General features: G+C 40.4%; 1 protein-coding gene across 2 annotated transcripts in view; it reads left to right on the forward strand.

Annotated features, from left to right (window-relative positions):
- The window catches only part of PIK3C2B (phosphatidylinositol-4-phosphate 3-kinase catalytic subunit type 2 beta), a 132219-nt gene that overhangs the window by 59006 nt on the left and 50531 nt on the right, over nt 1–22682 (forward strand). For both annotated transcript variants that reach the window (XM_042464570.1, XM_042464571.1), the window contains 6 exons: nt 3433–3579; nt 4883–4916; nt 6278–6473; nt 11451–11573; nt 17442–17609; nt 18958–19069. In XM_042464570.1, coding sequence (XP_042320504.1) covers nt 3433–3579; nt 4883–4916; nt 6278–6473; nt 11451–11573; nt 17442–17609; nt 18958–19069 — 780 coding nt within the window. The remainder of the gene's footprint in view (nt 1–3432; nt 3580–4882; nt 4917–6277; nt 6474–11450; nt 11574–17441; nt 17610–18957; nt 19070–22682) is intronic.

The following is a 22682-nucleotide window of genomic DNA, read 5'->3' on the forward strand; positions in this document are numbered from 1 at the left end:
ATATATATATATATATATATATATATATATTGTCAGCAGCTTTGATAGCAAGTTCCTATGCAGCACATCTACTCTTTGTTTCAATTTTCCTTCCCATGTGATAAATACTGTACAGTAAAAACATACTTATTCTTTGTCTGCTTTTAATGAAATTTTGAGAAGGGTTAGCCTCTAGTGCCTATACAACGTTTCCAAATTAGGGAGGAAAAACATATATATTCCTGTTTAGAAACATATTATTTGTTCCTTAAGACAAAGTTTATAATGGATGTTTCTGACTTTGTGAATGGGGAAGCTGAGAAGAGGCGTAAACAGGAGACTTTGTACCTACTAAACTGTTCTTCCAGTTGAGTTATCTATCCAGAGTTAAGGATAGATAGATCTTTATATTTCCATCAAATAAGCTCCCATCAGAGATACAATCAAATTTAATTTCCTGAATTCCATCTGGGTAGTGTAGGAATAGTATATCTTGAAACATGCATCATTTTTTTCATATTTGAAAAAAGTATGCTAACATTATTTTGATCTCCTTTGTTAAACAATGGACAATAAAAAGAAGCAACTTTGTATGTGATTTCCTGGGAGTAAGCCTTTCTGGACTGAGGTTACTTCAGCAAATGCATGGATGGATTGGCAGATGACACTTTATATTCTCTTTTTTTCTTCTCTCTACACCTATCTATTAGTTAGAACTGATCTATCTGTCCATGTAATAATGCAGAAGAGGAAGGAATAATTAGTAAACTTACTGGCACAAGAGCTAGTTTTAGCTGCCTGCCTTGCATGTGAAAATGCCCTTAAGATGATCCACAGTTAATTTCTTTGAAAATGGGAAGGTGGGTGAGACACAGAGAGCAAACAAATTTAGGTGTTTTCACCTTTTTTTAAAAAACACATTCAAGAGGAAACTTGTAAAAGGTTATCCAGGAAATGCAAAAACAGAATCTTGTTTTCAAGGCATATGCAGAATCTGGAAAATCTCAAGATTTTCCATTTTAACATAATAAATGTGTTAGATCCTGTGGTTTTTGAGCAAGACAAAAGGAATGTATAGTTGAGTTATGTTTTATACTATCTCAAAAATTGTCAGTGAGGGAGATTATGCTAACAGCTCTTTTGCTACTACTACTTTCCCATGTTCTATAAACCTATACTCTGAAGATTTCTGCATCTTTCCCCATCATCCTATTTTCCCATTCCTTCCTGCTTTTTACTACCACCATCCCCCTGGCTACAGTATCCCACAACCTCTTTCTAGGGTTGTGATCTCATTTAATGAAAGGGCTCATGTTTCTTCCAAGTAGTTTGCATAAAGGAGGAGAACTGTAAATTCATTTTTCTGTAGTTCTGAATAGTACTGTGCAACCCATATATTGCAGAACCTTCTTATGACTTCTTTCCAATGGACTACCTGTATTTTTTAGATTTTGTGTATAGTGGACAATAGTGCCCCTTAGTGGCAATTCCATCTGTATAGTCCAGTGTTGTTGTCTCCTTCAAGTCATTTCCAACTTAAGGTGACCCTTGCACAGGGTTTTCTTGGCAAGATTTATTGAGAGGGGGTTTGCCTTTGTCTTCTCTGAGGCTCAGAGTATGTGACTTGCCCAAGATAACACAGTGGGTTTTTATTCTTGAATGGGGCAATCGAACCCTGATTTTCAGTCATAGTCCAACGCTCAAGCCACTACACCATGCTAGCTCTCATATTCCAGTGTACTCAGCCTAAAATTATATTGGTAGAAGCAGCTGGCAATATCAAATGGCTTTTTAGATTCCAGGAATCTTGGTTTTGGTCTTGGAATGTGCTTGAACTCAGTGCAGAAGCAGAATTTAGACTTCTTAATTCTGTTGTCTTGCTCTTAGCTACAGAAACGATGGCCAAGTTAAGAAGGAAGGGAATAAAACCATTTGCCTTCCATTGTCATTGACATTGGTTAGATTTGGAGAATTAGCAAAGTGAGAGAGCTCTTTCATAAATTATTGAACAGCTCTTTAAACTGATGGGAGTTTGTAGACTCCTTGATGTGTTCTTTGGCCAAGATCACAAAAGATGTAGGGAACTTGCCTGCTGAGTAGTCAACAGGTCCTTAAGTTTAGTAAGAACATGTGTTGGGGCGATATACTGTTATAATGTTATAATGTTTTTAGCAACCAATAGATATTGTCTCAGTTTGCTAGATGCTTCTTTTTTTTCCTCCATTACTAAAATGCTACATAGAGGTAAGTTGCTGGAAATAAGGAATAAGTGAGAAAATATACTCTAGACCCCCTTTTTTGGGTATAATAGCAAGAAAGAATTTTTAGTTCTCAACTGGCTGGGTTAAGGCAGTGCTATGGTTCTTTCCCCCCCCCCTTTTTTTTTTTTTTTTACCTCTCTTTTGATAAAGACAATCTAGATTCTGGAAATTTTACTTTACATCTTGAATCAACTAATAGAGAAATACTAGATAATGAAAATAGAGTAATGACGTCTCTAAGGTAAAAGAGAAAGGATCTTCTCATAATTCAAAGGTGGTGGAAGTCATTTTTTAATGTGTGAGTTAGTGTGGTTGGTTATAGAAGTAAGGGGAATAAGTATTTTGAGAATGTTAAGATAAGAGAGAAATAATATGAAAGGATATGATATTGGGTGGGATAAAGGAAGGGGTGCAGGGAGGGACGGGACTCTGCAAGATTGATATGGAAGACTGTTATGTTTTATGTTTTATGTTCTGTCTGTCATATGTCATTTTTCTTTTAAATCAATAAAAATAAAATTAAAAGAAAGAAAGAAAGTAGAACATGTATGAATAGATTGAAATTACAGTACAAGACAGATTCCACCTAAACTTTTTACTGTATTTTTTTTTTACTGTAAGAGCTGTGCAGCAGTGGGACAGAATGCCTTGGCGGGTGGTGGACTTTGGAGACTTTAAACATGGTGGGGGTTGGACTTGTGGTCCCTTCCAGCTTTATGATTCTATGACTGGCTAAACATGTTTGAAGCAGTTAATGAACTGGTTGTGATGGCATTGATAATTTCATACACCCGAGATGTTACCTAGATACTGTATCTTGAGGTAGATAATTTAACTATTTTCTTCCCTACTGAAGTCCTGGTTGTGGAGCATTCTTTTAAGCTAACATCTGCATTGTGAAAAAGAAATATCTCAATTTGGTTCATTAGGGGATTTCTTTCCAATACAAACACCAGCTTCAGATTAAGTGTTCCCCCAACACCAGGAACCACAGCAGTGGAAGTAAGAGTTAAATTCCCTTTCACACCTGCTGAGATCTGGATAATTATCAGGTTAAGAATAATCCAGCTGACACAAATTGCATTATGTTAAAAACTGGATGTTAAATTCAAAGATGTATTTAATAGTCATGTCTGTTGGCCTCATCTGCTGGTATCATGAGACATGAAAACTTCTTGAATTCTTTACCTAGGGAGACTTCCAGCTGAAGGCAGAGCGAGTGGTCCAATCTGTCATGGCCATTTGCAATGCTTTGGCTGCTGTGGAGTCCCAGGAGATCACAGGAGCCCTGAACCAACTACCACCCTGTCCATCTCGCATGCAGCCCAAAATCCAGAAGGTAAGAAGCTGAGATTTAAGGCAGAAAGCTGTGAATTCTAATCTGCACTCCAAAGCTGAAACCATAAGGAGAATAGATTCAATCTTCCTGTGCTCCATCTTTTGAGATCACTCTAGAATATGCTAACAAATTATTATTATTATTAACCTTTATTTATAAAGCGCTGTAAGTTTACACAGCGCTGTACATAAATTTTTTAGTCAGACGGTTCCCTGCCCTCAGGCTTACAATCTAATCTAACAAATGTTTTAAAGATACATATATAAGAATAAACATTATTCAAAGATAATTTTAAAAATTCTGAATAAAGATTACTCTACCTGTTAAAGAAGCATGATTTGATATTTAACGTTTAAACATTATCTTATTTACAAAACAATAATAATAAGGAACATCGCAGAACCAGGACCATTCTGCCTCTTAGAAAAATAACAAAACAACCTTCTGTTGTGCTTCTTTTCAGAGCAAACTATAAGAGAGCTGCTTTGTAGTGTTTTTCACTGTGTATTTACTGTGTGTTGCCTGCAGTCACACATTCCAGTAAGCAGCACCTTGTATTTAGCAAGTACACAGTGAACTAATATGTGTTGCTGTTTCACATTTTATGGGACTTATTGGGAAAACATGATAAATCTTCAGTAGGTTTGCTGATCTGAAGGATGTGAATTGGATTGAGGATCAGTAACTGAAACTGGGGGTGAGCCCATTGAAAAAAAGTGAAACTTACTTCTGTAAATATGCATAAGACTGTCCTGTTTGTATCTTTTCTCTGGTTCAGAGATGTTGGAGAGGCTATGTAGCACACACAGAGCTCTGCCCTCCAAGAGAGGAAAAGTCAAAGGATTTTTCTTGAATTCTTCAAGATCTGCCATTGCTGTCCTCTACATCTACTGTGGAGGTGGTTTGTTCACTGCCTAATGTGCTTTTATTAAAACTGGTGCAAAACATATACCACTCTCTCCAATACTTTCTTTAAACAGTCTTATAGTTCTTTAATAAAATACAGTGGCGTTTATTTGACATTTAACTCAGCCAGGGCTCCTCAAAAAAGCACATTTGAACCCTGTATGGCCTTTATTTCATATCATCTTTCTCTTATCAGCAGCTGGGCATTTTATAATTGCAATTCCTAAATAGCTGAAGAAGTCTAACTGCTTGCTTTTCTGCCTCACTTGGATTGGCTTGAACTGCTTGGAGTGGAAACACGTTGAATGTTATATAACTCAGCTGGCTAAGGGCACTGCTGCCATTTCTGTCTGATTGTCATAAAATATTTATGTTCTGGTTTTTCTTTTCTTAACAGGATCCAAATGTTTTGGCCATGAGGGAAAACAGAGGTAATGATTTCTCTTCTCTTTTGCATATACTGAAGATTTTTTATATTCCATTATTCCATTATTCCCAAGAGCATTTTGTCTGATTCTAGACGATGGTGTATTATTATTTACTGAGCTACTCATGCTTGTCATTATTATCATAGTGAGTGTTAATAGTAGCCTTTTGATTTTGCAACTTAAAATTATTTTCTAGAGTGGAAAATGCCACTGACCAGACTGCTCAGGTATGCTGATTCTGTCTAGTTATAATGAAAATTAGGAGAAGATATTTTTCAAATAGTGATCATTCCACAGTTCTCATGACCTTAAGGAATTGTTTGAAGGTCAAGCTAGACAAATGGAAGATCCTTGAATAGAAACCCCTGGTATGTGTGTGTTCTAAAGATAAAAGTTGCTTCAGGGGGAGAGACAATTGCAGTCAAGAGTATAGTTCTGCCTACTTTGGTCCTGAGAGCAGTTTTGGGTTCTGTTATTTGGGCTAGGTTCACCTCACTTTTACACATAAAGGTTAAATAATACCTTTTGTACTTGTTAGAGATCATTGTGTCTACGGGTAGCCCAGTTTAGGGGAAAAAACTGGAAAGTAAAGGATAAACTTTGCGATATAGTATTCTATGAGTGTTGGTGTCTGTAAGTCTAGATTTTGTTTGTTCCAAAACTGCACTTTTCAGCCTGACAGGTTACAGACCTAGCAAACTATATTCTATTTGCATTTTATTCTGTATTCTATAATGTACGAGCCAAGGGTGTGCATTTAGTGCTTTATCATGCTTTGTGCATTTCCCCTGAGCCTTGAGATCCTTGAAGGAGGTTTTTCTTTTGGTTTTTCCACTATTACAGACCTATCTGGTGAGGACACTGGGGAGAGCCTTCCTGGAATGTTCCTCCATGGAGGCTACCTAGCCCTGTCACACTTCTCCTTTCACTGGGAAGCAAATACATTTTTATTTAAACAAGGATTTGATAATTAAGCGGTTGTAGGATGTCTTTTTGTGCTGGGTATCTGCTGTATGTTTTTCCCTAATGTAATTTTTTAAAAGTTATTTTATATCTTTTATTTTGTTTTAGCCTTGTACATTCTCATGAGTCTCATGTCAGAGGAAATAAATAAATATTTATTGGGATACAAATAAATAGTGTGATATAAATAAACATCTGCATAGTAATACAGCCTTCCATATAGACTCTATATTATAACATCTGTTAAAACTATCATGAACTTCCATAATTCGCTAGTAGTATTGGAAGACAAACTTGGTAAGAAGAAGCCGTGGTCAGAAAGCTGGTCATGCATATAGTGCTTTGCAGGATTATACTTCATTCTAAAGTACTTACCGTATGTTGAATCCTCTCTCATGCAGAGAAAGTTGTGGAGGCTTTGACAGCCTCAATCTTGGATCTAGTGGAGCTCTACTGCAACACATTCAATGCAGACTTCCAGACTGTGGTACATGGGAACAGGAAGCACTATCTTTCCCAAGAAGCCCGACTCCTCTCCTGCCCCCTCTCCTTCACAGTCTATGCCACACATCGCATACCTATCACTTGGGCAGCAAGGTAAGCATCAATGTTTTTTCCTGATACTTAGGAAACATTCCTACCACCTGTATTTAAAGCTAAGAACAAGAGTACCTCTAGATCAGGGATGAGCACTTATGGTTCTCTAGTTGCTATTGGATTGCAGCTCCCATAATCCCTTAATGGCTTTGCTACCTAAGGCTGCTGGGAGCTGTAGTCCAAAAACACAGAGGGCCTCCAAATGCCCTGCCCTGCTGTACATTGATTTCCTTTGTCACATCTAGTTTGGTGTTAACATAGGTGGCCCACTATTGTCTTGCATGAATGTCATTGCCTTGTAGCCCTGTCACCTTTTAGGATCCTGAGCTTGTCCATCCTTCTGAAGTGGTTTCCTCGGAATTATTTTCTCATCATTCAAAGGGGCTAAACAATAGGCAAAAAGAGGTGCTTTCAGGCTGACTTGGAGGTGTGGTGTTTAGATGACACTTGCCTTGAAGCCAGCAGGAAAGTACCCTCTAGGCACCTTATGAAGAGAAAAACTTTTTCAAAAAGAAGCAGCTTTTTTCCACTTCTTCCTGGCTTGAAGTCATATCATGTGGTCATGACATGAGCACTCCAGCTGCCTTGGGAGCTGGCAGTGTGGTTGGTGGGGTTTCAATGTGGCTTCAGAAAAGGCAGCTTCAAGCCACTTTTTCCTGCCCTTCTGTTTCTCCTCAGAGGTGCGTTACACACGCGCCTATAGTACGTCCCCAGGACGTAGTAGGGTTAGGAAGGGGCATCACTTCCTGACACCCCTAACCCTAGTACAGTGGGTCCATGCAAAATGGCGGTGCCCGTTCCACACGGGAGCCGCCATTGCTACGTCACAACCATGCCGCCTCCAAACGGGGCGGTGTGGAAGTGACGTGGTGGAGCCGTGCGAGGGCGCCTGGGGCGCCTTTTCCGTGGCCCCGGAAGGAGCTCCATTTTGGAGCTCCTTCCACCTTTGCATCACTTGGCACAGCCTTTACATGGCTGCGCCAGCGACGCAGAGCAGAAAGGGGCCAAGCGGCCCCTTTCTCCTCCTCCCCAAGGACACCCCTTTTGCTGCTTCCTTGCAGCCTGGAAAGCGGCGGATTGGGGCCTCAGAGGCTGCTGCTGTGGCAGCTGAGGCCCCGATCCGGCGGGGAAAGGGCCGGATACAGGCCGCCCCAAATAGGCAGTCTGTAACGCGCCAAAGATAATCAAAATAATTTAGTTGGGATAGGGCTGATAGGAGTTCAACAGCATCTGGAGAGTTATATATTCCCTACACCTTGGACATTTAAATCTGAGTCACCTTGTGTCTTTTGGGAGTTCAATGTTGATCTTACACTGTCTGAACAAAAAGTAAGAAGAGACATTTGATATCACACGATTTGTTCTTGATAATGTTCGCAAGAAATCAGTCCAGAACTAGATTTTAAAAAACAAAAAAACCACACCCTTGTTATTTTAAAGAAATTCCATTTGGAGGGATGGAGGAAGCTGGCTGGCTGAAGTGGAAGAACTGCAGAAACCTTCATGGGGGATTTAGCTGATCCTTCAGTGCAGCATTCTGCCTCCCACCCAGTCTTGTTTCTAGAGGTTCCCTGAAATGCTTCAGCAGCAAAGAACATTGCGGTAGGCACCCCGCCTCCCTGACTGAGTCCTAAAGACAGTGACAGATGGCTGCATCTCAGCCTGGGCTTATGCCCCCTCAGCCAATGTCTGTTAGTGGAAGGGAATTGCTTAATGGATCTAGGGGACAATAAGAAGTCTAGGCAGGGAGGGGACATTCCTTTTGTAAGCAGCCTTTGCTTGTGTGTTTGTGTTTCACTGAAGGCAGGGAGGCAACGTCTGGGAGGTACCCATTGGGAATCCGTATCCCTCTGGCAGCAGGAACATGTGAGGGGGGGTGATTGAGGAGGTGATTGCAACGTTAACCGCCACCCCTCCAGGGACCTCTTGCCTTTGTCTCCTCCTTAATGTATTCCAGGGAGTGAGTGACTCTGAACAAAGGCAGTAGCCTGGGAAATCCAGGCCTGTCCTGACCTTTGTCGCCCTGGAGCCCTCCCTGCATCATCGCTTGGCACCTGTCACATGGCTGGCCCTTCTGACAGAGCACCATGTGATGGCATTCTGAGTGGTGTATGCCGATCCAGCTGGCTGAGAGGATATCAGGAGAGCAGCTCATCCCCCTGTCCCCCACAAAAAGATAACAGCCTGAGGAAAACACCCTGTGTTAGTGGGATGGAGGGAGGGGGTCCAGAAGTTCTGTGGGAGAAATGTCCCCTTCTAGCCTTTCCTTTGATGAAGAATATGAGCTGGAAATGTTTTAGGGTCTGCCTGAAACCAGAGGGAAAGGGGATTCTCTGACTTTTCACCTCAGATTTGGGTTCGATCAAAGTGAACTTTATTGGGCATAAGAATTAGCTTGACAATCCTGAGAGCTTCCTTTAAGAGACAGCATGGTTGGTGCAATCATTCTATCCAAACTGCATTATTGCATGAAGTCAGAATGAATCCCTAGAATAGCTTTCCTCAACCTGGTGTGAAAAATGGTGTTGGTTTACAGCTCCTATCATCCCTAGACAGCTATGCTGTGTTATGGGAGTTGTAATCTATCTCTTCTGGAGGGCATGAAGTTGAGGAAGGCTGACATAAATCTCTGAATTGCAACGATGACTGTAAACTAGTGAATCCATAAAGTTCTATTTCAAGAAAGTAACATCTTTGATTTCAAGAGAGAATCTAAGCAATTTCAACAAGATTATTAATAATATGAATAACTAAATCTGGATGGGTTTTGAAGAATGTTAAAACACTGATGTCTTTACCTGCCCTTTATGTTTCTACTTGATATGTCTTTTAACTATACGGAGCAGATTATTATTCGTGGCATGGGGATTTCACAGTAAGGATAGGCAATCCAGAACCCTCCAGATGTTTATGACTAAAGAGCCAGTGTGATGAAGTGGTTTGAGCATTAGATGACTACTCTAGAGATAGGGTTCAATTCCCCACTTGACCACAGAAATCCACTAACACACTCATACCCATAGAAAACTCTTGCAATATGGTTGCTTTAGGATTGCCATAAATCAGAAATGACTTGAAAGCACATTACAACAGTAGTAACAGCTAATGACATTTTCTTACCATAAAAGTAATTGCAAGTGAAACTAATTGGGATTTTAGTCCAAGGCTGGAGTCTTGTTAGTGCACTGTGTCACTATAACTACACTAGCATAGGCAGTGGCAGCAGGAGGAAAAAAGCCATGGGCCAGTGGCAATGAGTAAGTAAGGCAGTGAAGGAACAAGTTGCTTGAAGCCAGGAGATCATGGGCCACCTCTGTGTTGCCCTGGGAAAAATGAAACTGCTGAAAACTGGCCCAAAATATATGGAGGGCATGTGTTTCCCAATACTTGAGCTGTAGTACTGTAATATGTGTATATTTATTTAATGTTGTGTGCCTTCCAGTCATTTCCAACCTATGTTATTAACACTGCGATTAGTTATCCTTTGGACAGGTCTCTGTCCAAAGTAGCCTGCAATCTAAAAACAAAATCACAGAACTATAGAGAAAGAGGAAAGAAACATATTGGAAGAATGGGCTTATTATATTTCAACGTAGTAAGGTTGTTTTTATTTATTTCACTTCTGTGCCTCTTTTCTCCCCAAAAAGGGACCCCAGGCGGCTCAAAAGATAAAACCTTATTAAAACACCACAATAAAAAATGAAAAACAATTAAAATAGTATAAAATACAAAAACATAGAAAAAATTGAAACATAACTAAAACACACACACACACACCATATTTTAAAAATCACCCTGTCCTTATTATATGTTTAAAAGCCTGCACAAATAAAAATGTTTTCGCTTACTGGCGAAATGCAAGGGGGAGGGGGGGAACCTAGTCTTCTGCAGAATGACATTCCAGAGGTTGAGAATAGTGACCAAGAAGGCTCTCTCCCATGTCCTCACCAAGCGAGCCAGGGAAGATGGTGGGACCGAAAGAAAGCCTTCCCTGGAAGGGCTCTAGCAGGTTTGTATGGGGAGATGTGTTCTCTCACATAGTCTGGACCTAAGCCATTACAACAGGGTATGTTATAGTATATAAACATATTTACCTATTGTGTGTTTTCCATCTCAATGGCAGTTAATGATAGATCAAAATGGAAACATAAAATTTCCTGTTAAAATTCTGTTGAAACAGCTAAAGCAGGACAGATACTTAGCCCCCACCCCTCAACTGTCAGTCCGTCTCTTCCCATGCCTTCAGAATAAGTGCAGATGGAAGGATTTACACAGATTCTGAAATATAACTTAAGCTTTGATTAATCTAAAGCTGGGAAGAACTATTGTAGGTAAGAGTCAGCCACCAATCAGAATACTACTGGCTGCATGGACAGGCTTTGTATATATTATAGACCAAGCTTGGACCATCTGGGATTTGCTTGTCAGTCATTCAGTTCCTTTGGGGCAGGGGTAGGCAATCTTTTTGAGCCGGGGGCCGGGTTGCTGTCCTTCAGACAACTGGGGGGCCAAAGCCAATAAATAAATAAATAAATAAATAAAATTTTTAAAAATAAATAAATATATAAATAAACCAGGACAAATGTAGGACAAAATTTTCAAATGGAAGATACTTTTTTAAAAAATATGGAGGACACGCGAAAAAATTTGCTGATTTTTAAAAAACGTTAATATAAATGCATTTTTCTGAGGCTTCTATAGACAATTGCCCCCCAAAGGCCCTGGTGGCAATCGGCGGCAGGACTGGGCTGGGGCCGGTCCCAAGGCCTCGCCGGGCCACATCCAGCCCGCGGGCCGCAGGTTGCCTACCCCTGCTTTGGGGCATGGGGATAGAGTTGGAAAAAGATGTTTCAGGCTTGAGATTAAAACAGATTCTCACCAGAGAATCAGCTCCTGTGTACAAAATAAATCAAGTCAAGGTATTTCTTTCATGTTTTCCCCTTTCTATATTGTTTTCCCCTCCTCAATTTTTTGCAGTTATGAAGATTTCTATCTTTCATGCTCACTCAGTCATGGTGGCAAAGAGCTCTGCAGCCCCCTGCAAACCCGAAAAGCGCATGTGTACAAGTACCTTTTCCATCTCATCATCTGGGACCAACAGTAAGACATCTCACCACTAACCAGTATTAGAGTGAGATAGAGGGAAGGATGGGAAAGTGTTCAAGTTGGAGGGAAATGAGAAGAAGGTAGATATTGAAGTAAATGAACAATTAATTATAAATAATTGTTTGATGTGAACTGATCAGATGGATATAAGAAAATGTTGAGGGTTGGGGCTTGTGATTAAGTGTAACTCTGGAAGTGGGGGAGAAATTTGGAATGCAATTATGATGAACAGGATGCCGTATGCCCCCTCTCCAAGACTGACCTATCATTTGCCCTGTGTGCATGTATGTGCAAACACATCTGCGTACTCCTGAGTGCCAAAGGGTTTTAAATTTATTTCAAGTATTTATGAGCTATTATTCTTTAAAATAAAAGTCTCTCAAGTGTAACATATGTGTTCTAACATATCCCAGACATCACAGCAATAAAAAGTACCCCTGAAAATCATGAACTGTCAGTAAAGAAGGGCTCCTGTTTCATAAGTCTTGTGTTGTCCTTCCCAGTATATATAGGGAACAGGTTTTTTGCTTTTCTGCCCTGTGTTTGCTGGTAAATGCTGTGATGTTTGACTAAGAAAAATTAAATACAAATGTCTATATATACAAGAAAGGAATACTATATGGCCGGGAACCTTGGCTGCCTGTGGCTTCCTGGCACATGTCCATTTTCCCTCCCTCCTCAGTGGAGGTTCCTATGGTGGCAGTGTGAGAAACATATCTGCTGTGCAAAGGGTAACCCATTCCTTACTGCTTTTGTGACTCCACAGAAAAGCCCTGCATGCCTAGGCAATTCCTTGACCTGCCCCTTGAGTGGAAGTTTGAATCTGAGAACCTGACAAAATAACTTCCGAAGGGTGTTGTATTGCAAAGAAGGAGATTGTGGTGTTATATTGCAAAGGAGGTTGTGCTCCTCTCTCAATCCCATGCTTAGTCCTGTGTGTGTGTGTATACATATTGATGCATACATATAGGCTACATATACACATGTATATACATACATGCATATACAAACATATACATATATTCCCTGTGAAACTGCAGAGGCGAGAGGAAAAGGAACTTGATCCTAAAATAGCCCAGGGAGCAGGAAGATTGCTAGCCTTTCCTGAGCTCCAGTTACACTTGAAATTTTTATTAAGCCAGCAGAAAAAGGGGTGGAACAAGGATAATTTTAGAAGCTGTCTGTCCCACAGAGGGATGCCAGGCGGCACAAAGCGAAACAACATGGCGAGTGTGTCCTAAACTCTTGGGGAGTTTGTTTCAGTGAACTAAGATGGATCAAAGCCCTGAGTGGGGCAACCTTAATGAGGAGTCCACCATTGTAGCTGTTTTCACAGGCCCATAGCTAGCTGCAAGAAGGGCTTTCAGGCATGTATGGCGCCTTTGGATTTTCTTTGTTTCGGTATGAGGCTGCCCTGATCAGGCATACTCTCCAGCTCTGCTACAGGATCAACAAAGGATCCTGCTGATTGCACTTCCTTTAAGGTGTTGGCTGAATAGGAAGGGAAATACCCCTTGGACAAGGTCAGTGTATGTGTGCTTTTCCTCCCCTTCCTCCTCCTAATGGTAAGATCTTCTCCTCCCATCCAGCTAGAGAGGCTCCAGATGAAAACTTGGGAGGCTGATCAGTTGCATTCCCTCTTGCAACTGGAGACATCCCTTGAGGACCCTCATCTGAATCTGGTGTCATTGAAGTTTCGTTCCCAAAGATAGTATTTTTTGCCACAGACATGGAAAGAATATACTGCATTATTAATAAATTATTAATCTTATTAATACATATAAAGGTATATATTGTGCAGTGTCATTTTCTAAGCATTAAGTAATGCACAGTTATTAGAGGGCAAAAGAATGTGTCTAGGAAAGAATGTGTCTTCTGTAGGAAAACTTGACAATCTATACTATAATTTAAAGTGTTTTTCTACCTTCCTGCCAAGCTATATAAATCCACAAACAGTTTGCAGAGTTACCACAATTAGTGTGTTACATAAAGGGATCAAAGTGACAACCATAGAAAGGGTTCCTGTTTTGATATTTGTTGCTCTATGATACACATCTATAAGCTGATTTTGTTTAAGTTGGTGACAATCAGCAAACTTCGGCTTTAAAAAAGAAATTGGGATTTGGGGCCATTTGGCATGGAAACCGGTGTGAAATGGAATTTTAAGGATTTTAGGTCTTATCGGTTCAGCTTTTGTTTACTTTAAATTATAAACAAAATAATTAAAATCAGCTAACACAAAAGGTTAATATTCTAGTTCTTTATAAAAGTGTTGTTGTTGGTGATGATGATGATGCTATATAGCTGGCACGGTGCTTGAGCCTCTGTATTTCTCATTTTAAACATGAAAAGCCAGTGTGGTTCAGTAGCCAGACAATTGGACTTTTCACTTGTGTGACCTTAATTCCACTTAACATCCACTTAACTGACTGGCTGTGACCAGGTCACTGCTTGTGCATTCCTTGACCAGCATCCTCTTAGTGATGTAGACATGTATATGTTGTACTAGACATGTGGAATGATTTCTTAAAGACAATGCACAATGATCATATCCAGCTGACAGTGCTGTGAGTGCATGAGACCATTGTGTATGTTGTAGCACATTAAAGTACAAAGAGGAGCATGTGAACATATAGTGACTCAGTGCATTGCAATAGTACAATGAGTTGTCAGCCATACTACTTGACTGGTGATCCACATAGCTTCTGCTACATTTCTATTCAGTACAGTGATTATGTAATGTAACTCAGTCAACAAATATGTACCTTATGCAGAAGTGTTATAGGATCTCCACCCTTCTCTGTAAAACTGAAATAACAGTGATTTTATTATGGGGGAAAAATAAAAGAAACTAAAGTACTTCAAAGGTACTATATTTTATGAATGCAAATAACATATATAGGAGGAGGATGGTTATATTTGTGCAATAAACTCCCTTTTTTATAAACCATGTCCTACTATGAATTCTAGGAATCTGTAATAGTGATCTGCTGGCTCAGCCTCACACCTTTCCTAATAATCACAGAACAGTAGATTTTAGAAGTGGTAAAATAAGAAGAAAATCAGTACCTTAATGCAAGGGCCTGAATCCTTTTGTTAGTCCTAAAGTAGTGGGACCAGTGAATCAATGGTTTTCATGTAAGTGTTGACTTAGTTGATTCATTGGATCTTCTAGACAAGCACAAGTATGTCGATAACGGAAGTATGAAATGAAATGAAAATTTATTTATATTCCGCCTCTTCTGTTTTGAGAATCGAGGTGGGTAACAGCATGATTAAACAGTATACAAAAATAAGCAATAAAACCCACCAAATCCCCAAGCTAACCCTCCCTCCCAAATTTAAAATCACATATTAGAGCACAATTAAAATACATAGCAATACATCAAAATTATTACACAATTCACAAATGAGAAAGATGGTAGGGAGGATGGATTCAATCGGTTCTGGACATTCTCAGTCTGGGTAGGCCTACCGGAAGAGAAGAGTTTTAGTCGCCTTTTTGAAGGCCTCCAACAAGGATAATTGGCAAATCTCTTCCAGTAGATTGTTCCAGATTTTTGGAGTGGCAGCAGAAAAAGCTATCTGGGAGGTCACTGCTAGTCTGGTCTTTCTTGTTTGTAGAAAATTTTTCCTGGAGGAGCGGAGTGTACGGTGAGGACTATAAGGGAGGAGGCGTTCCTTCAAGTAGACTGGACCCAGGCCATATGACAGTGGTCTGGCTACCATTGGACTGGAACGGGCATCACTCCTGGACCTCCAGCCAATGCAGACCTCCTCTGCCTCAATCACTTGCCTGATATACAAGATCCCTGCTGTAACTATACCTTGATAACCTGTTAGTATTTCCTGCCACCCGGCACCATGGTGGCTCCTGGCATGTTGTTGTTGTGTTCGTCCAAGATATTTTTTACTTATGGCAGCCGAAGGCAAACCTATTGTAGGGTTTTCTTGGCAACTTTCTTCAGAGAAGGTTTGCTATTGCCACCATCTGAGACAAAGAGAATGTGACTTGCCCAATGCAGTTTTCCTTTCTGCCACTGAAGTGCTGTTCTTCCATCGTCCCTGATCAATTAGTCTTTTCTTCTGTCTCTCTGGGCCTTTCGAGGAGAAGTCCTGTGCTCTAGTCTTTTTTCTTCATTTATCTTTTAGCATATGAAAGATCCGTCTCTTTCTTTCTCCTTCCAGCAGTGACTTGAGCCAGAGGCTTACGTATCCTGCTGTGCACTTTTTTTTCTTCTAGTTTCCATTGCTGTGTAGCAGGCATTCAAAAGTGATGCTGAGTGGTGGTAGTCTTTCAATATGACCTATTTCTCCTTTGGCTGTTGCTACTGGTGGAAGCTTTTCCAGAATCTACTTGCTTTGCGAATAACAAACCAATATTATGTTGGACAAGAAATGAGGTTGTCCCAGATTGATATCCTGTTTTTTTCTTTCTTTCCTTTGTACATTTTTTGTAAAGGATTAAATGAAATGCAGATTTATAGACTGAGTAGAACCATTGCTGAGAAAAAATAAGAGTCGAGGATGTCTGATTATACCCTAAGCTTGTACAGCAAGGCCAGTTTGAGGAAGACCTCTTACTCCAACTTGCCATTTGATATCTCAGGGGCATTATAAGAACTTTAAAGCTGCGCTCCTGAGATCAGCTGCCTAGCTTAATCCAGACAAGACAGTCGGAAGACAGAGGAAAATATGCTGTGTTAAATAGGGTTACACTTCTCTTGAGGACACATGTGATATCTCTTGTACTGGATTTAAATCCAGGAACTTTTGATTTCAGACATGGTGAGTTTAGGAGGAAGGCTACTCTGGCAGCCTCTCTGTTACCCTTCCACCGGCAGGCAGACTTTTTATTGAGGGATGCTTTGAACAACTGACTCATTGCTTAGGAAGGAGCCATGTACCAGATGGGTGTTGTATTTTCATTGTTATGTTTATTAATGTTTTAATTGTAATTTCTTGTAAGTTTTAACTGTATTTTTAATTCAATTTTACATGGCACTGCCTTCGAGTCTCATTTTTTGGGAGAAAGGTGGAATATAAATCAAACAGATAAGATAGGAAGACAACCTATATTGAAGGTGGGGAAGGTGCACCCCATACCTCCATTTTGTAGACCCATAACCCTCTAAGCTCACACCCATGACTGATAAAGAAACCAGAAGTGATTTGACATTATGTCTAGGAACACATTCATATGACACAATTATAGTGCTATGAATCCTCTTTAACTGGTTCCACCCTAAGAAATCTTGGGATTGGTGGTTTAGGAAGGGGCATTTTATAATTTTCAGACAGAAAGCTCTGGTACTTCTTCAGATTAAAGACCCCAGGAATCCATAAGATGCAGTCATGGTAGTTAAAATGGAATCATAGTGTTATAGTGCTATAGAGCAGAGCAGTTTTATGGAGCAGGTGGGTTTTTCGTTTGTTTTTAGCTTGTGTATATTTATATTGGATATAGACGTTTTAATTGTTTTGAATTTTATTGCAGTTTTAAAGGTTTTATCTGTGAGCTGCCTTGGGTCCCTCCAGGGAGAAAGGCAGGATATAAATAAATTAATAGTTGTGTGAAAGTCCCCAAGGTGGGGCAGAGAGGTGAGAATTGGCCTCTGTTTTCTTCACGGTTGCCCACTCCTGTACTACAAGGGCCCTTGGGATGACTATTCAGCAAGAATTAAGTAGAAATCAAAGCTACTTGCCTCTTAGGATTCTTGTGAATGACAGATGAGATAACTATTTTAGAAGACGTTCATGAGATTTAGAAGACCCTGCCTATAGTATACATTAGAACATTGCTTCTTGGAGGGAAACATCTTGATGATGTTATTCTAACTCACTCACTTTAACCTCTTCCAGGATCTGCTTCCCAATTCAAGTGAACTGCCTACCACGAGAAACTCTCCTGACAGCCACACTCTATGCCATCCCAGTCCCACCTCCAGGGAGCTCTTCAGAGACAAACAAGCAGCGCCGGGTCCCAGAGGCTTTGGGCTGGGTCACCACTCCACTTTTCAACTTTCGGCAGTATGTGTGCCTGCTCCTATTACTTCTGTGTATGAGAATAAAGAACTCAGCAGAGGATGAACAGTACAGCTTTCCAGGACATATGCTTGGAATAAATTCCAGAGAAGTAGCTGTCTTACTTTGGGCTTTTTTTTTTTTTTTTTTTGCAGATGCAAAAAACCTTGAATCTTATTGAACCTTGTAGACTGAGATATAAGCTTTTGCATACATTCATCAGAAGGATGAATGAAGTCTCATCCATTGGCAAAGTCATTTCTACAAATGCGTTAGTGTGGGAGGGGCACATTGTGAATGGTGAGGCAGTGGAAAGGCAAGATGTAGTTTGATATCTCTGTGCAGAGCTCAGTATGAGTACAACAACTGTAGTGAGTGTGTGCAGCAATACACCTGTGGATGATTATACAATAGTCTTGCTGTATCGATTCAGTGTCAGTAATGGGACAGTAAACCTTAGTCTCAGTTTGCTCTCAGCTCTCCCAAAATGGAATCAAACTTTCAGAGGACAAATGACCTTAGGCATCCCATAGAACTGCTGGATGTTACTTCGCTAACGCCTAAAACAACTATATTTCCAGTAATCCCTTTAAGAAAAAAAGCAATTGCTCATAAAAGAAGGCAAGGATAGACTCTTGAGTGATAACGTGAGAAGTGTTTCGGAAAGTTGCTTTTTGGACTATAGCAACGTTTAGCATAGCCACTTGCCATGCTGGTGGGGAAATCTGGGAGCTGCAGTCAAAACCAGTAACTTTTACAAGATGTTCATGTGAGTACATATTATGTAAGAACTGGCCTCCTCCACTGTGAACAGTGAGCTTCTGGAAAGAGAAGTCATCATGCATTTAAAATTTTACATTTTATAATTCTCTGAAGATGCCAGCCACAGCTGCTGGCAAAACACCAGGAATAAACTCTTCTAGAACACAGCATAATAGCCTGAAAAACCCACAAAAAATTATGGATGCCAGCCATGAAAGCCTTCGACTTCACATTTACATTTTATCCCCTACTTAGTTATTTATGCATATGAACAATTACCGTATGTTTAACAATTCAACTCTATATCTTTGAATAACCATTTTTGGGTTCCTTACATCCTTGTGATGAGTCTGGGTAGTTGTTCTCTCGGTGTTTTTGCTTTTAAAAAGAGATTGCCATGTTCAGAAAACTCCTTCTGGACTGTGGCATTGTTGTTGAGGAGCTGAGTGCAGCAGTCCCGATCTTCTGTGGTAGTTTGCTCTGATAATGGGATTCTGTTGATACTGCTTTTGCTTACTGGAATATCATTCAGGATTCTGAATCTGTCATTAATGTATCCTTCCACCTTTTTTGCTTTTGTTTTTTGATGCAGGGTCCTGACCTGTGGACGGAAACTCCTAGGTTTGTGGCCAGCAACTCAAGGCCCCTCTAGCGCAAGATCAAGTGCTCCCAACATCAACCAGCCTGACAGTGTTATTCTGCAGGTGAGCTTCACACTTAGGCTTCTTGCCCTGTGACATTTGAGGTAAGAGTAAGTTAGACTGAGATGTCCATTGCATAATGCTGAGAACATACAAAGTCATAGATGTTGGGGTGGTGGGACTGGGGAGGACAACAATCTCATTAAATAAAAGAGAAAAATGGTGTGGGTATTGCAGTAGTTCACTGGACTGGAGAGGCATTTTTTTTAAGTAATGTGATATACCGTCAAGTTCTAGGGGGAAAGTATAGGTTATAATTTTTAAAAACATGTTAATAATATTCCAGAATATTGCTTTGAAGGTACAAAAGCCTTGGTAGTGTTCATAAATGGCCTGCTGTCCTTTTTAAAAGGATACCCCAGTGCTCTTGGGTTGAAGCAGAGTCACAGTAACAATGTATGCTACTTCCACATGTCCCCTTCTCTTGCCTTATGTGGAAATCTAATCTCTCCTAAATTGAACACTTTGACTCTCCCTGCTTCTGGAAATACAAAAGTGCAAATAAGAACAAATTTAAAAATAACTGTAAATTATATAGGAAAACAATACATCTCACCATAGTAGGAAAGACTGTGACCACTGTTTGTCCTTTATGCACTAACTAATGATGGTCAAATTCAAGACCCCTTGCTTTCTTTTCTTTATCTTTACCTTTAAAATGGACTTGGACTGGGCAGCCCTTCAAACAGAAGATTTCAAATAGCAGGTGGTTCTCTGGCAGCCCTTTAAATAAAATATTGACCTCTGCAAACAAGGAAACATGGCCACCATATTACCTTCTGATGGACTGTAAAAGCTTATGTCCTATAGCTATAACTTTATTAAAGATACTATGAAACTTGTTATTGTGAATATGTGGAGGAAATGATGACCCCCAAAGATAGAAGAAGCTTCATTTAATACTGTTCTGTCAGACATTTATTGTTTTTGGAGCAGTGTTCTCTCTTTCTCTGGGCTCTCACTTTAGATTCTTTAGACATTTCAGATTCTTACATCAATATGTACGGTAAAATACAAATTCTTGTGACAATAACCACTTGTCTGATCACAGCACAAAATAAATTAACTGTATTTTTTCTTGGATTGTTCTACTATATCCTCCTGTTTCCAACTCCAGTGGTTCTTGCTCATTGCTTTCAATCTCCTCTCCACCCTCTGCTTGGAATTATTAATAGTGTATTGGCTATGAAAGTACATGACAACCCGCCAGTCCTGTTGCTTTGGGTGTGGACAAAAGGAATGGAAGGAGAGACTGAGGCACTTTTAACTGGAGACTTGGCAGTGAGAGAGAATGAGAGAAAAAATTAGTTGGGTTGGATTTGAGAATCTTCTCCCTTGGGTCATATCGTGTGCACCATCTTCCTCTGCTGACTTGGAGCAAGAAGAGGGATTATTAGTGAGCGTCTGATGAAGTTTTGCCTGAGCTCCAATTACTTCCCTTCGGTCTTTTCCCTTCCCTATTGCTACAATTCTCTGATCTGGTTATCCAGTACTGATTTCTTTGGCACATGACCAAGAGGCTGATTTTCTTTTCCAAAGCTACTTACAAATCTGTCAAGTCTTTTATTGTTATTTTGTTTAAAATAAGACTGTTGCTGGTGATCCCCCTCTTTGCTGCTTTTGCAAAATGCCTGAATTTTGTGGGAATCAATTATGTTGCTAATGGAACTTTCCCGTCAAGAGCAGGGTGCGGCTTTGACTTTTTAAAACTTGGATAGTTTGAGCTCATCTCCCATCTTTTCCTTTTGAAAGATTCAATAGAAATATTCTGTTAACCCATTTGCAACATCAGCCCCAGATATATTACTTAGATTAAATACAGGTTCCCTGGGAACTTTGAGGTCTGTGCAGGTCCTTCAAGCTTCCATCCTAAAGTATTGGTAGTTGATATCACTCTGCTATGTGTAACTTTGTACAGTATGCCAGAAGAGTATGTATCAGCTCTCTGGTCTGTCTAGATAAGGTGGGCAAATTGCCCTCACTGTCACCACCAGACCTTATTCTAGGCTCTAGAAGAAGCCAGGGAAGCTGTATGTTCTCACTGTCTTGTGGCATCCAAAATATGGGGCAAAATGAATCAGTTGTGGTCAGCCTCAAAGCAGGTGGGAGTGGTTGGCATCTAACTTGGAATCAGCTCTGGTGTCTTAATCAGTGGCTAAACCGCACATTTCTTTTGCAATGCTGTATGTGGGTCATTGGGTCAGTGGTGAATGCTGAATCCTTAGTGAAATGGGTTATCTGGTCCATCCATCTAGAATCCAGGTTGGGCTTGGCACATAAGTACATAGCCAGCCTTGGACATTTTCATGATAATATGGTGAGTCACAATCTGAATGCATATTGTGCAGCAAAACAGTCAGATGAATCAGTGCTTACCACTTCCAGTAACATAGGTGTGGCTAAAGGGCAGTGTGATTAGGCCTTAAACCTTTGTTCAGTTTTAACAGCTGTTCTTCCTCTTGGTCTGTTCTTTGTCCCAACCAAAAGCAGCTGGAAACATTAGGTACAGGGTAGTTTGATATCACAGTTCTCCTGCAGTTTTTCTCCTGCTCCAAATACCATGCACTCTGTACAACACTTGTTTTCATACATATTTACTGCTGGTGAAAGCACTTTGGAAGGAAAACACGTGTAGACTAAAAAATCATGAAAGTCCTATCCAGGTCAGAATGGAATATTTGAAGCAGTTGCCCAAGTAGCAATACTGTACACATATGGCTGTTATTGGGCTGCCACTGTCAAGAATTGTTCCAGGAAAGAGGGACCATAGTCATCCTGTTTGTTGGTGTCAGGTGGTAAGCTAAGAGCCCAGGTAGGCTCAGTAATACATGTCAACGCAACTTCTGGGGTCCAACAACCACTATCAGCAACTCCAACGAGTCCTGGGGTTAAATCAGACCCTTGGAGCAGAGCTGGCAAATTTCCAGAAGCCGAAGCGTGGCTCCAAAGTCCAATTGGGATGACAGCAACTGGATGTCTTCTAGGAACTGCAGCAATGCAGGAACCTCCGGGGACACACAGCAAACCGATGCTATAGCTTCTTCTGATAAACCACCAGAGAAACTAAGTCTCCCAAAGTGCTCTTTATTCACAGTGCTATTTTACAAAACTAGATCTCTAAAACTCCAAACCATACCAATCCAACTCCTACTACAAACCCACAAGCTATCCCTTGAAACCCCTGGGTTTATATAGTCTCCAGACCATGTGGTCTCCCAAACCCAGTGAGTTCAGGTGTGTAACCATGTCATGTGTCTCCTGTGCAATCCAGACACATGGTTTCATCATCCATGGCTACGTGCACTTGGGCACTGAAGTGTCCTTGAGCCAATGAGCTTCAGCTGTGCTGATCAGCCTTGCCACTCAGCTGAATGCTCATGGCCAAACACACACACATCAAGCATTTCCCTGTGTGCTGTGTTTTAACCCTTCAAATCCCTGACAGTACAATGCTAGTACATGTGAGCCAGCTGAATTGATAGGTCTGTACATTACGCTCTGTAGGCAAGTAAATGCATGGTGTAAACAAAAGGATTGGAAGGAGCAAGAGAGACATGTTGCTTTTATTTTTTTAAAAAAGAGGACCAGAGAAATTTTCATTTAATTCTTTGGTTGA

This window comes from Sceloporus undulatus, chromosome 4 (genome assembly GCF_019175285.1).
Source record: "Sceloporus undulatus isolate JIND9_A2432 ecotype Alabama chromosome 4, SceUnd_v1.1, whole genome shotgun sequence".
Classification (NCBI taxonomy): Eukaryota; Metazoa; Chordata; class Lepidosauria; order Squamata; family Phrynosomatidae; genus Sceloporus; species Sceloporus undulatus.